Source organism: Fundulus heteroclitus, chromosome 23, assembly GCF_011125445.2.
Source record: "Fundulus heteroclitus isolate FHET01 chromosome 23, MU-UCD_Fhet_4.1, whole genome shotgun sequence".
In the NCBI taxonomy this organism is placed as follows: Eukaryota; Metazoa; Chordata; class Actinopteri; order Cyprinodontiformes; family Fundulidae; genus Fundulus; species Fundulus heteroclitus.
Window position 1 is genome coordinate 21,394,182 of NC_046383.1, and position 15,672 is coordinate 21,409,853.

Sequence of the window (15,672 nt, forward strand, 5' to 3'; positions counted from 1 at the left end):
TATTTGTAAAAAGAAATGAGCCACTTCTAAAACCCCAGAAAAACAATATTAAAAATAAAATGTGTGATTTCCAAAGATTTCTGCACGGAAAATTTTGTCAATTAGTGGAATCAACGGAATGAGAGTAATCTCAGGTGTTGTGTCAGGTCAATTTTGTTTTTAGAAATATGACTCTCAGATGTTAATTTGCAGCACCAAGGACTTTTAGGCACACTGGACATTCTCTTGCCAACATTTCCTATTTTTAATAGCATCGTGTAAATCATTGTTAAATCTTGTTTTACTTTATTTTTATTTTATTTTTTGCAGTCTCAGGGGTTTTTCCGTGAATGAAATCTATTGAAATTCCCTAACTGACCGATGTGTGGCGCAATGGCGCCGCATTGCACCACTTTCTCAAACTTTCCCGATTGCGTCATCTGCCTACTTCCGGTTTGCTGGTCGTCCGAGCCCGACACATCTCGTGACAGTTTCTTTATTATTTATTTGTCTACCGCCAGACAAAGACCGGCTGCTGTCTGTTTATGGGGCCGGACGATCCCTTCCGCACTTTTAAGCATGAACCTCCGGTAAGAAGTCGGTAGTTAGAGCTGCTCCAGCGGACGGACCGGGATGTGGAGAGTTCAAGGTTTAGTCGGGAGAGGTGAGACGAATGTCACTGACGCCAGAGAAACGGACGTCTGTGTTTTCCTCTTTTATCTTGTAATTGTTAGCTGTTCAGAAATAGGTTCGTACTAGTTATGGGTCGGTTGTAGCGTTTCAGCGTTAGCTTGCACCGCTGAGCGTTAAACCTCAACGCAAAGCGGCGCAGGCTAACGCCGAGGATAAAAGCTAGTAGTGACTTATGAAACCGCATGGGAAGGTTTGTTTTGGTTCGGTGAAGCTGACACCCTGCTTCAGTCTGATTTCTACCCAACCTAAGAGGAGGAGTGTGTGACTCCCTGGCTTTTTACAGTGTGACTTCTTCATTAATAACCTAGAATAAACGTTTTATCACTATATACTTTTTGTTCCCTTGTTGTTTTGTTGGCCTTTAATAGCAAAATTAATATTTCTAATAGATGGAAAAGCAATTTCCTATTAAAAATCGCAGTGGATAAATTTAAAAAGTTAATCCAAAGGATGATTGCTGTAACGTTAGTAAAGCCTGGACTCCACTTATTATTTAGAAAATAATAGATTATTTTGTTTGCAAAAATCCAAATAAACACATTAGTTGTGTTTTTATAAACCAAAACATATTTTTACTTTTTTTTTTCCCTACACACGTCTGTTTTATGTTTGTTTTTGTTTTTCATATCAAAAACAAACTTTTTTGTTGAATGAAGATCGTTTAAAATCCAAATCCATTATGTGTATGACTATTTTTGGATGTTTCCATTAACATTTTCCATGTATTTAATTTTAGTCCTACTAAAATCCCACCAATAATAAACCAGATGACAAGTTTGCAGCTCTGCAGGGGGGGATTCAAAGCAACTTCAGCATTTGTAGTCATTTGCTGTTTACATATAGGTCTTATGAGGAAAACAGTTTTTCTTTCATTTTCTAAATGACAAAACATTTCCTCCAAATTCCAGGTAGAAATTGTGTAGGAAATATGTTTTTAAAAATGACTAGGGTTAAATGTTTTCAGACCTCTAATAAAACAAAGCAAGCTAATGAATGTTTATTTTTACAACACAAAATTATTAACAGCTGGTTTTCATGCACCCAAGGATGATCCTCTCCACCAGGGTTTCACGTCGCTGTTGGTTGAGGGGATTAAGTTACTTTATCAGGGCTTCGTGACGGATGCATGGACACTGGAATGAAGCAGCTGTCATACAGGCAGACATATAACTAAGAAAAAATTGCAATAGGCCCCTAATGTTTTCCAGAGCCATATTTGTCTTTTTATGATCAGAGATTAAAGGGAACATTGTTTAATTGGGGGGGGGGGGGGGACTTAAACAGTTTTCCCATGAAATGAAAACCTGGATATTTGAGTTTAACTGATTGATTCCAGCTGCTTTTTTCCCCCTCTTGCCGCTACCGCGCAGTTTTCCATCGGTACCATGGCAGCAGTACCTTACGACTCCCTCAGAACCACCATGTGGAGGATGAGGTCATCAGCGGCTCAGCTGCTCTCTCCACTTCTCGACACGCCTTGGACAACAGGTGCCCCTTCATTGCTTCTTTGTTTTCAGTTTTTCACACTTCACCCATGCTTTGATGATCTGTTGTAAAGTAAAAGCTCTGCCTTTTTGACCATTTCTCTCCTATCCCACAAGCTGCTGCTGCTGTTATCGTTTGATTCAAGGGGGATGTTTGAATAAGTTTAAACCTCAGACGGAGCTTTTCTCCTTGTCTGTTGCACGTCCTTTATCCCCCGTTTGAACCTGTTGCGTCGATTCAGCTTCGTTTTCAGCCGCTTGCATCATCCAGCAGCGTCTGCTTGTGATTTTTTTTTTCTTTTTTTTTGTATAAGCGGTGTTAACGGGGAACCGTCTCAAACCTAGCGAACTTAAACGGCAACTTTCTGACATTTAATGCCGCTTCAATTGAAAAAAAGACAGCTGTGTCATCTTTTTCCCATTATGCTGTTGATTGTCAGATCCCAGGATGAGGACGGGGAGAGGAGGAAGAAAGAAAGGACGTTTCAGTTCGGGTATGCCGAACTTCCAAGTTACACAGCTCTGGATGCTGTGGGATGGGTAGGTCTTCAGCTGCTCTGTGTGAAAACATCAATAATTACCAAAGAAATTTGGTTTGTCAACAATTGGCGTGTAATAATGTATTAGAAATATGTAAGAGCTGTGCACGCCGAAGGCCTGGCTCACAGTTTGACCGAAATCAGTATGCAGAGCGCTAATTGTTTTTGCACTACACACTGTTAAAACCAGGAACTGGAAGCCCCTGAGCGTTGTGCCACATAGCCAGCCTCTCCTGGCACACGTTCACAAATCACTGGCAAGGATACAGTCGAGATGTTCTCGTGACCGTGGGGTTTCTCCACAGGGAGCAGTGGCAGTGCTGTTCATGCAGATCTGCAGAAGGGTCCACTCCAGGTTTTCTTCAGGCTCCGAGCCCAGTCCCAGTCCTGGAACCCTGACAGCTCCCTCTTCTCTGCAGAAATGCGGATACCGCATCCTGCTGGAAATCTGTGAGTCTTTCTGGCGACGTTGCAATAGTTCACCCACAGCAACTAAACTATGATATTGCCACATTGAAAGCCCTCCCAAATTCATGAAATGTTGAACAACCTTCACGCAGCCCTTTTCTACACCCACGTGTGATCGGTATTCTAATGCAGCAATGTTATTTGTTGTTGACAGTATCGAGACGTGACGTCCTGCCCAGAGGAAGAAATGTCTTGTGTCTGCAGGCTGTGCCAGAGAGAGAGAATCAAGATCAGTCTCCATCTCAAAGCAGCAGCAGTGAGGCTACTGGCAGTTCTGTCTCTGGCCACCAGGAGGAGCTCCTGGGCAAGGATTCACTGACACCTGGTTAGCTCAAAATGTCAGGTTCTCTAAAATAATGGCACACTTTTTTGATGAGCCTGGGGTGTATTACATTTTATGTTCCTGACACACAGAGGAGCCATTTCTGAGTTCTCCCCTGCAGACCGAGTTCTACCAGAAACACGCAGATGACAAGGACAAGGTGAAACTTTTCAACTTTTCTTTAAAAGTATCTAAAGTATCCAATTCAGCTGATATCTTATTTTCACTGTCATATTTTTATCTCCGACCGTGTTTTTTAAGGAAGGGTCAGATAAAGAGAGGCTGACAAAAGCAGCACTCGACCTCAGAAATGTTGGAGACGGCAGCATTCCCGTAATCCTGAACATCATTGGTAAAGATTTACTGAGAAATTTACCTCAGGATGTCACACAAACCTTCAAATTCAGATGACTTTTGTTTGTTTCTTTGTCATTTATCTCTGTTCAAAGTGGACATCTTTGTCTCTCTGTGTTCACCAGGTCTAGAAAGTGCCAAGAGTGAGAAATACGAAGAGGCTTTCTGCTGCTTTCTGGCCTCAGCCCAGCACGGCTACAGCAAGGCGCAGTTTAACACGGGGGTGTGCTACGAGAAAGGAAGAGGAGTCAGCAAGGACAAGGAGAAGGTGGGACAAGTGTTGATTTTATGATTCTTGCTCATTTTGACACCTTAACGGCAGAGGAAGGAGGGAAAAAAACTATTATTTGTGATCTAATTTAAGTCCTGCCCATGTCAGAGAGTTAACCACAGGAAACACTAGAAACGGAGTTCCTATAATAGAAATACACCAGGTATTATGTGTGCGAGTGATTTCTAAGCCTATTTATTGCAAAGCCCACATGCCTCCACTCTCTCCAGCCTGTAGAGGCAAGTCACAGCAGCCGATTGTGGTGCACATGGATAAATCTGTTAAAACTGTACCGTTCCTCTCCATCACAAAGGGACGTTTAGCTGAAAGCATTTTATTAATGTTCAGAGTCTGAAGGCTTCACATTCTTCTATTCCTAAAAAAAAAGTAAACATCAAAATGAGTTGTGCTTAGTCAGAAATCTTTTCGATGAGTTTACCAGCATCTATGAGTCTGTTCAGTTTTTAAGCTGGGGTGTACTCATTTCTTTTGCATTTTTAATGGTCTCATTTCAGTTAAATGATCATTCTTAATCCAACACAAATCACATTTTATTATATGCCATTTTTGTGTCTGCTTGCATTCATTTCCATAGTAATCATTTTATTTTGAACACGGTGTTTATATATGTTAAGTGTTTGTCTTTTCTCTGTAAGGCTCTGCATTACTACAAGCTTGCAGCCGTCAGTGGCCATAAACAGGCTCAGTATCGCTATGCGAGGCTGCTGCTGACCAGCAGGGGGCATCATAGTTTGGAGGAGTTGAACACAGCCATTAGGTTACTGGAGGAAGCAGCCACAGCTGGGCTCACCAAGGTACAAATCACAGCAGTGTTTCTTTAAATGTTTAAAAGGCCTCTCTGGGATGATCTTCATAGGTACAGCCTGTACAGTGTTGTACATTGTTGTAATAATAATAATAATAATAATAATAATAATAATAATAATAATAATAATAATAATAATAATAATAATAAGCAATACATGAATAACCTGCAATACACTCTTTACTCTTTTAGATTTACTACACTTTAATCATGAAATGTAAACATGTATATTTTTTTTTGTTAAATGCAGTTCTTAATTACAGCAGCATAGATGTAGATAAAATCAGACAAATAATTAATTTATTTGATATTAGGTTGGATTTATTCTGGCTTTGTCTCAGTGTGTTTGGCAAGTTAGACACGTTTGCTTTTTCTACTTGGGAGAAAGGCCTTTATGTTTAATTTAATTAAGGAGTCATAAAAGGCCAAATTTCGAGAATCTTTCTTTGTTTAAAATCATTTTGTTTAGTTCCTAAAAGAAAAGCCTAAAAGGTTACATAATTTTACTAAATACCTCAGATCTGGCAATTAAACCATAATATACTCATGGTTTAAGTTTGAATAATTAATAAAAACGTTAGGATCACCAAATAAAATAGCATTCTATTGGGGCTTCTTGAATTGAACAAAAATAAAGTAAATAAACCAGCTGAATAATCTGATTAAAGAGGAATGTTTTTTCTTCTGTCATCTAGATGTTAGCATTTAAAAATATTAAACCTAAACTGGTTTATTCTTTAACATCTTCTGTAATTGTCATTTAAACACATTTTATAGCTGTTACTCGGCACAACAAATCTCCATTTGAAAGCTGAACTTGATCATGGTCTAACTGAATGAAACCACTTTCTTTTGTTCAGGCTCAGATCTGCCTGGCCTCTTTCTACTCTCAGGATCCTGTGAAAAATGGGTGCAAGTCCGTTCAGTACCTGAAGATGGCAGCAGAGAGCGGAGTGAGTCCCCTTCTAGACACTTCTAGATGTTTTCCCAGACATCCCCCTCCCCATCCTGGAGTATTATCTGAGCCCGGCTGCATTAGAAAAGTTTAAAAACAGACATCTGTCACATTCTTTATTAACTACTGTTATTTTTTATTATTCCTGCAGAATGTCACCGTGTTAGTTCATAGAGTTGAAGTGAAAGTTTTCTGATTGATTTAACTCATGAAACCAGTTTATTATTTTCTGGACAAAATGTAAAGCTTGTGAAACTTTAATTCTGCGATTGTTTTTGTGCTCAGGACAACTCCGCTCTGTTCTTGTTGGGCCAGTGTTACGAACACGGCATCGGGGTGCAGCAGGATTTAAAGACAGCCGTGGAGTTCTACAAGCGGGCCGCGCAAGCAGGAAACAAGCAAGCCAAAAACTTACTGACGCCTCCTGATGATTCATACAAAGGTAGGTTCAGCTGCGCGGTTGGAAACATTCACATTAGTCCTCATTTGTCTATATTTGTTGTTAATGGTGCATTTTATTTCTCTGTTCTTGCACTTGGATCGCCTAGGTGTGGCGATGCGCTCCATACGCTCGGCTCCATGTTTCTCTTCGGCCGACGGTCGGCTCCAGCCGCTTTCTTCTCTGGCCGGTCGTGTTCAGTCCTCCACCGTTCTTCCTGTCCTCCCTCACTCCTGGAGCACCGGCTGCCTGTTCGCCCCTCCATCGCAGTCCTCAACACCTCTTCACCTCCATCCCCCCGGAACAGAAAAGGGAGTCTGTCAGTGGACAGTAGGGATCAGATAGAGGGCAGCAGCCAAAACAAAGCCAAATGACATGTGCAAGGAATGTATCTGAGAGTCTGTGTGTAGCATCCTTGAATGGAAAAGGTCAGTGTTTTATTTGAATGAGTTTTTTTGTTTACGTCTGAAAGATGTTCAGAAAATAGTCTACCAAAAATATTTTAATATTTTTTGTAGCGACTGTTAATGCCTGTATTGGTTCTCTAATATGGAGAAAAAAAAATCAAGTGGCCTTTGGTTGTGCTTCTCTGTTCCGGCACAAGTATGGAGGATAAATCTCAAAAGAATAACTACACTTGCCAAGAATAATGTGGAAAGTTTTCTCCTCTCTTTTGTATCCGTGTCATACTTCAACCAATAACCTTTGTGGTTTAGTTGTGTCTTTATTGTAAAATAAACTTTTCAGGAACGTTCTCTTAACCAGCCATGCCAGTGTGAACTTTGACGAGGATGTCACTCTGTGAAGCTCACATTTTTAAAGTAAAAATACAAAGAAAATTCCAACTGAGTTTCTGAGTTACTCTGTTCTGATGTCTACTTTTATTTAACGTGTATTAAGCTAGGCCCTCTCTCTGGGCATGCATGGGTTTTCTCAGGACACTCTGACTACCTCCCACGGATCAAAATCATGAGTTGGGGTAATCGGTCTCTCTTAGCTAGGCGTTTGGGCCCATAGTTGAATGTCTTGTGTCTATATGTTCCTCTGTGATCTGTCCAGGGTGTACCCTGCTCTCGCCTATTGTCTGTTTGAGATGGGCACCAACATCCCCCGCTACCCTGCAAGAACAAGAGGGTAGACCACGGATAAACCAGTCCTCACAATCAGACCTCGATGTAAACTTTGGATATGATACACTGTCCATCTATTCCTCCATCTGCTGCTAAATAATTGAAAACATCTTTGGGCTCCGCCCTTTCAGGGGTCCCCCTATCTTTTGCCTCTTCCTCGCTCACACCAACCACCTTCATCCTCTTTCATTCTTATCTGAAAACATTTGTATCTATGCTGTAAATTTTTACCGACAACTTTGGCAATTAGGTCTGGAAAGGGGCGGAACCCTGAAAAAAAAAAAAACGAAAATGTGTTGATCAGGCCAGCCTGGCCCTTTAAAACCAGCCGTGCGTGTTCAGTCGGTGTGCTGCGTGATGTAACAGTCCAGATGATGTGTGCGTTCATTACCTGAGTTGCAAACCAACTCCGGTAGATTTACCATTACGGCTGCGTCCCTCCGCTCCCAGCGTCCGCGGCTCCTATTGGCCCGCTGTGCTGAGGGCGAGGGGGGGGGGGGGGGGCCCCACAGCGCCACGCCGCGCCGCTCCGTGGATCGTCTGGCGCAGAGAGAGAGCGCACAGCTCGGCCGCCAGCAGCGCAGCGAGCCGCGGGGCTGGTGAGGGCGGAGGGATGATGTGATGCGATCTGATGCGGGCGGCCCGGCTCAGAGCTACGGGCACTTAAAGGCAGCGCTTGACTCCCGCCGTGCTCACTACTTTGTGCCTCGTCGTCGCGGGAAAGGGAAGGGAAGGGAGGCGCGGACAGCTGAGCGAAGCGGTGAGTGGATGTAAATAGATGCTCTGACTGGGATGCGCTCCCCTCCCAGTGCGGCGGCGGCGGCGGCGGTGGTGGTGATGGGGCTGGAGGGGGAAGACATGCGAAAGATGCGCTGCGTCTGCCCTAATAACATGTCAGGGTTGGGCCCTAACACCACCTCCACGTCTCCGTCTTTCTGCGTTTGACGGAGATCAGATCAGACGAGGCTGTCTGCTGTTTGTCAAGGATGGGGAGTTTTATGGAGGCTGCAAGGAAAAGCAGGCGCAGGGATACTCCACCCATGACATCATCGACTTTAGCAAGTTCGATTTCCCCTCAGCTTTTTTGCCTTCATCTGTTGCATCTCGTTTTGCCCCAGAAGCAGAGCAGCTGAGAGTTGAGCGAGGGAGACGCGTCTTTTGGCACGTTTGCTTCCCTGCCCGTAGTGTGTCAGGACGAAGCCTGTTTTTGACACCAGCTCGTGAAATCTTCAGGTGAAAACACTCCTGCGTGTTTGAGTGTGCGCAAATTGATCCGGCGTCATAAGCAGCAACAGCACACCATGACATTTTTGTTTTGTTTTTTGTTTTTTTTCCTCCACAGATGTAGGGAAGTTTGCTGAATTTGAGATGTTAAAGAATTTGCTTTCCAATAGGAAATTCGCAAAGACGTCTAAATTCTAACATATGTTTGAAAATGACAGCATTAAAACTCAGACTCAGAGATGATGCCCAGTGACTATGGTGGTGACATCTTCCTCCCTCCCCCCCCCCCCCCCCCACTCCTGAATAACTTCCCCTGTCACGATGCACAGCAGATTTATTCAGGGCGACTTTGCAGGAAACATAACAGCCTCTTTGTGTTGACTGTGTCCCACTAGCCTGCAAACTGCTGTGTCATTCTGCTCTCTTTCTCCCTCTAATAACCATCCTTTTCTCCCCCTCTCCCCATTGCATCCTGTCTCTGCCCCACTTTGCCCATAACTACCAGAGACCTGGCTGCTTTGCGTGGGGAGGGTTTCAGATGGAAAAAGGCTGCCGTTTGTGTGTGCTGATGATACCGTTTGTCTGCCTGATCGGAAGCTGAAATAGTTTTTAATAATCACTAATCCTGTATTAATCATGGATTTGTGTAATCTATTATGGGAAGGGTTGGCCTAGTGATTCAAGTGGGGCACTTGCATCTTGGGCAGGCTGCAAAATCCCCGGTTTGAATCCCACAGACTGCCACTCTGGGTCCCTAAGGATGACCCTTTTGCCCCTAAACGCTTCCTGGGCGCCACACATTGGCAGTCAACTGCTCCCTAACAGATGGGTTAAATGCAGATGACAAAATTCAATGTTATGTACACAAGTTGGACTGAAAAATAAAGATGGTTGTTATTATTATACAGTGCCTCTTGAAAATGCCTCCTAAAACATTCTTTTTTTTTTTTTTCATTTGTCAACTTGCAACCCTCTATTTACTTCGACTCATTTCCCTCACTAACACTGATCAGTTTCCCTGTCCCTGTTAAAGAAGACTCTCCCAAAGCATAATGCTGCTAACACTATGTTTCTCTGTGGAGATGGCCTGTTCATGGCGAGGTGCTGTGTTAGTTTTCCTGCACAGGCGCAGACAGTTATATCTCAGTTTTTGGTCTCATCTGTCCAGGACTTCTTATGACATTGTTTCAACAATAGCTATCTTCTTGCTACACGTATATAGAGGTCATATTTGTGGAGAACACAACTATCTATCTATGTCAATAGATCTCTGCAGCTCCCCGAGAGTCACCTTGAGCCTCTTGGCTGCATCTTTGATTGATGCTCTCCATATCTGGCCCATCAGTTTAGTTGGATGGCCTTGTTTAAACAGTAGGATGTTGGGAAATTTTTTCGTGAAGCAACTTTGCTTTAAACATCTGCATGACTTTATCCCTAACCTGTCTGCTGTGTCCCTTGGTCTTCATGATATTGTTTAGTCTCTAATATCGTCTGGAAATCCTCTGTGACTTTCCGGCAGATATATACTGAGATTAGTTTATACACATATTCACTCTGTTTACTATTCAGATGACTTCTGAAGGCAATCGGTGGCACCAGACTTGTATTTAAAAAAATATATTATAAAAACAAATACCAATATATCATGTTCCTTTCATTTCACAATGATGTGCTACTGAGGGTTTGTCTAATCACATCAAAGCCGGAGGGGAGAGGGACAGTAAAGTTTGTGGGTTCAACATGACAAAGTGTGAAAAGGTTTAAGGGGTCTGAAAACGCTCTAAATTTGGCAGCAATTATAATTTGACACTTCTAATATTAGAATGGTGTTGATTTTGTTTTTTCTTTGTAAAAAATGACATTTTCGTGTAGAGTCAAGAGTTCGTTTGCTAACTTAATATTTAATTTTGCGTTGCAATAATGGTTTTGTTGTGGAATAAGACACCTAGGCGCAGGTGGTTTGAACCTGTTGACTCTGTGTTTGAGACGGAGACCCGCAGATGAACGTAGATCAGATTCAGTGCCAACAGGTTGTTTTGTGGCTCTGGGGGACAACACGACCGCCGCCCAGGCAGAAGGGACAGAAAGAGGCCCCGCAGCAGCACAATGCTCCGTCCAGAGATTCTGCTCTCATTTAAATTTTCTCCCTGCCATTTTCCCATGATCTTATCACGCTATAAGATCTGCTGTGTTTGAGTTTTCCATATCTCTAAGCTAAAAGGGCTATGATGACTGCAGCAATGTTCGAGGCGGGTTTGTTTGTGCGATTGGGTGGTAGGGTGTTTATCCGTTTGGCTTGCGTGTCTGGACATGTTTACCTGCCTGCTTTTCCAAAAGGGGTGACCGGCAGGTTAGTTAGTGATGCAGCAAACATTTTGTATGTGTCACGACATTAATCGGAATCCTTTTCTGTCACCCTCTTTGTTGCTATCAATCCATCTGTAGTCCGCACGGCAGGGCTGATCTACCCAGGGATAAAAGAGACAGCTTGTTAGCAGGATCTGGCTGGCACCTCTCTTCCCCACAGACCAGCTTTACTCCTCAGCTCCCACTTTGAAAGGGAGTCTGGATCGAATGGATCGAGGGTCTGACTCATTCTAGATATAATGCGAGTCTTTTCCGGCTTTGTGACTTTGATGCTGTTTTTTCGTACATTTTTATTTATTTTTTCACCGAATCTGAGCTACAGTCTCTGAATGAAATTGCTACAGCCAATTAGATGCAATATCAGGCACTGAATTAGAAATGCACTGATAAAAGGTGTGGCTAATTTCCAAACACCAACTTTGAAATCTTCTGGCCTATCGTTATCAAGTTTAACCAATTCAGATTTTTCTTTAAAGGAGCCATAAGCAAAATTTCATTATTTTAGATAGAAAGAACTAAAAAACAGAACTAACCAGTCGCATATCTCTTTTTTGCTTTCCAGTTTCCCTCTTGTCGGACGGTAGGAAAAAACATGGATGCTCGCACAAAAGCCAAACAAACAAACACAACTAACATGAGCATCAGAAGGCATTGTAAGGTCATATTTTATGGCAAAAAAAAATTTTTAAGTATTTTTTTAAGCCGTGTTGAACTCTTCAACTGGACATGAAACATTAAACAACAGTAGGTGACAATCCTTAATTGCTGGTTTAGCTTCTATGGCTACTCTTGTTAACGCTATAACAATGACAATAACGCTGTTCTATGCAGTGTTTTGTGGAAATAAACAGTGTTGAAACATCCCGTCTGATGAACACTGAAAGGTAGCACCTGTATGACTGTCTAATTGTTGCATAAGAGCTGCTAAAAACAGTCAAAGCATGGTGTTTTATTCAGTGTTGCTGCGAGTAGCAGCCGTCATGAATGCCAAAGTCAGGTTTCATCCTGTTGCACCGACTTTACGACTCGTAATACCGACTTTAGGGGCTCTTCGAGTAAAAGTTTCCAACTCGGAGGTCGACAATTCCGACTACTGAGGTGAAATTGAACACAACATTAGACTCTCCGTCTAAAACGTACCGGACCAATCACAGCGCGGGAGGCGGTAATTTACGATGTGTCACTCTTTGTGACAGAATTATCCATAATGCAACAGCACTATTTCTGTAACCATAACAAAGAAGAACATAACCTTGCTGTCTGTAATTTATTGACGCGAGAGTCATTCCATAACAACACAGGTGGACTCAGCCACTCAGGGAATACCTGAGAGAGCTGAGCTGCCTTCTGCTGGAGCAAGAGCATGCATTCCTCTGAACCAGTAACATACCTCCTGAAGTCCTTTGCACACAGAAACAAAAGTGTATTTGAAGGCAGGACCCGGTGGAGGAATACGAACACTTTGGAACAAGACTGAAGAACCCTCCACACTTTTAAAATTAGACCTGGATTTTAAACAAACTTGCCTTTTCTGTTTTACTGAAACTGGACTTCCTGAGGACACAGTCTTCCATCTGGATGGTTTTAAAGGGTAACCCATCCACTGTTCCAGAGCCTTACTCCATCCATGCAGGCAGTGAGGGCTGGGAGTAGTCTGGGCTACTAGAGCAAGGTAAATAAATGTGAAATTAACTAACTAAATGCTTAGCTAATAAATCGCTAACTCGAAAATTGACAGATTGACAGCTTACTATTCCAACTCCAACTCTGTCTCTGTACGAGACAGAGACGCTTTTATACTCCACAGCGGCAGAGCTACTGACGTCAGTTTTTCTGGGTGACGTCACAATATAGTTTGAGCCAATACCGATTCAAACTTCAATTGCAATACACTTGTTCACCAATAGGAGGATGCCAAACCGATGGTAAGGACACAAAATGAGGATTTCAACAAATGAGCAGTAAATTGTCAAAGTATATTTTGACATGACCAGGACATGCAGACAGTGCTGTGTGACATACATGTATACAGTTTATTAGCAAAATCTAAACAAAAACAATAATAGCTCGATTTGGGGATGAGCTACCCTTTAATATCATTCACTTCATGCAACAAAAACCTTGAAGTCAATCAGGGATGGACTCTCCATGGCTGTCAACAACAGGTGGGCAACAAACTTTACTGTGAGAGAGACACAGATGTTTGAAAACTATAAATTAATGGCTATGTCTTTCCTCACAATCTGCCCAGAGAATTATCCTTGTTTATATGCCAGGTCTGGATTTTAACCTTGCTGATAGAGCTCTCCAGTTTGTGCAGTAAGACTGGAAAAGAACCCCTATTTTTTATTATTGGGAGATTTTAACAGGTGTGACATAACCACTTACCTACCTTCCTTGGAAAAACATGTCAGAACTCTCACCAGAATGAACAGTATAGTGGACTTATGCTTTGGTAACGTCCCAAATACATATATTTCTAAGCCACACACACCACTTGGCCGCTCAGATCACAACGTGATTCTGTTATTACCAAAATACAGATAACGATCAACAACTGGTGAACCTGTTAAAACATCCCCAAAAAAGCAGGTTTGATATGTTTATCCTTTCATCTGATCTCTTTAAGAGAACAAACATCTTGAAAAGCAAGAGAGGTGTGGCAGGTGCGAACCTCCATGATGGGCACAAAGTCTACCGCAGTCAGCTGTCCAGATCCTGTTGGTCCAAAGGACCTATAGGATTACAGACTGCTGGTGCTAGCTTTGGTTTTATGTAAATGCATGGAGAGAACTGTAAGGATAAACTTTACCCACTCCAGTTTGACACCAGTGAGACACCATCACCAAACACCTGAACTCTGCAAAGCCTCACACAAGGATTTTATTCATGGACCTCTCTTTTGATTTTAATACTGGAAATATCAGCCTTTTACTGCAGCGCCCATCACTAATTTGTTTTACAGACCAGAGCACAACAAGTATTTTTTTAATAGTTTTAAAACAAGCTGTGGTATTTCTGTATTTGGGGCCAGTGGGGCCTGGCCCCACCAGATGTCACTGTGTTCACAATATTCAGTGGGACAGGATCGTTCTTTACAGAGTAATATTGTAAAAAAGACTGATTCCCTTACCAATAAAATTCAGTTATAAACATTTGTGTCTATTTTTCTAAGTCTGGCAGAATACCGACAAGCTCAGTAGGCTAAATCCTTCTGAGGCGCCTTGATATTGGAGCCGGCACACCAACATTGTGGGCGACTATGGCTTGATGGGTTGAGTAGTTGTCTGACAATCGGAAGGTTGTGGGTTCGATTCCAGCTTCCCCTTGCCATATGTCGATGTGCCCCTGGGCAAGGCACTTAAGCCCAAGTTGCCTACTGAGCTGTGTCTCGGTGTATGAATGTGTGCGCATTAGTGAGAGCGATTGGGTGGATTGGGTGAATGTGGCTATAGTGTACAGCGCTTTGGGTGGTCAGCATGACTGGAAAAGCGCTATATAAGTTCAGTCCATTTAACATTTGCTTAAATAATGAAGATCTGAAATCGCAGGTCGTATGCCCAACACGCTCTCAGTAGACAGCTGTGGGGCACAAATACTACCGCCCCAAGCTCGGCTCATCAAAAATACTGGAATTACACACGTTATAGTGTGTGATCATCTAGTGTTGGTTGTCCTTGCTAGCTCATTGAAGGATTGATGTGAATCTTTTCTGTTCAAAAAATCAACATTATGAGTGAACCATTATTTGTAATTTTATGTATAACATTTTATTAAATTTAGCTTATTTAAATGGCATTTCTAGTGTGTTGGTTTATGCTAACTTATCTGATTCATTTAAAATTTACCAAAGTCAGGTTGTATGCATCACAAAAAATGTGTTGCTGCTAATAGATGGAGAGTTTGTGTGCCCCTCTTAACTTATCATGCTAGAGACGCTAAAAAAGCAAGCTGACTTTAAACACAGGGATCCCTCAAGGTTGTGTTTTGTCTCCTGTTCTGTTTTCTGTGTATACTAACAGCATTTCCTGTAAACAGTAAAGGGATCTCACTTCTTAGCCCACCTGACCAGTTATGATGCTCGGCACCTGTACCAGCAGGCAGTTAACAATTTGATCAAAGGTTTTTGTGACAGTTTTTAGGAACAGAATGTCATAAAGACCAGATAGTTGTGCTGCGGGGCCAGAAATAAAGATCCCAGGTTGTCTCACTTTCAGCCACTCAGCTTCCAGGGCCAGCAGGCAGAGTCTTTTATATACCTTGGGACATGAATTAATATTGAGCTGTCTTTTAAAGAGTACCACAGTGTCTCCACCTGCTGAGATAAGTGCAATATTTTAATATGAGAATGGACATTTTAACACTGGTTTTTAAATCACTGATCATATCTGTCATCATTTTCAACATTTTATCCTGGTACAAAGGTCTCCCTTTGAAACATCTAATGTCCCAAGTCACAAATCAGATGAGAAAAATGATCAGTGCACCTTAAACCTCCCTTTTTGAATCTCTCAGTTGCTCTATGATCAGGAAGGCAACCCATCTCATTCCCTCCATCACTCAGCTGCTCCCACAGGAGGAAGGTTTAAAGCCCTTCTGGTCTGAAGAGCCATTTACAAAA

The 15,672-nt window shown here is 42.3% G+C and overlaps 2 protein-coding genes across 4 annotated transcripts in view; both read left to right on the forward strand.

Annotated features, from left to right (window-relative positions):
• Positions 1-7,175, forward strand: part of dele1 (DAP3 binding cell death enhancer 1) — a gene marked incomplete in the record, with an annotated part of 30,075 nt that extends 22,900 nt beyond the window's left edge. The window contains 8 exon segments of the mRNA XM_036127073.1: positions 3,349-3,488; positions 3,578-3,645; positions 3,747-3,837; positions 3,965-4,107; positions 4,767-4,925; positions 5,797-5,889; positions 6,177-6,333; positions 6,440-7,175. Of these exon segments, the coding sequence (XP_035982966.1) occupies positions 3,349-3,488; positions 3,578-3,645; positions 3,747-3,837; positions 3,965-4,107; positions 4,767-4,925; positions 5,797-5,889; positions 6,177-6,333; positions 6,440-6,675 (1,087 nt within the window).
• Positions 7,176-8,085: 910 nt separating this feature from the next.
• LOC105939853 (amyloid-beta A4 precursor protein-binding family B member 2) overlaps positions 8,086-15,672 on the forward strand; it is a 57,941-nt gene continuing 50,354 nt past the window's right edge. For all 3 annotated transcript variants that reach the window (XM_012882178.3, XM_012882179.3, XM_021308446.2), the window contains exon 1: positions 8,086-8,220. The gene's annotated coding sequence lies outside the window, so the exon portion shown is untranslated. The remainder of the gene's footprint in view (positions 8,221-15,672) is intronic.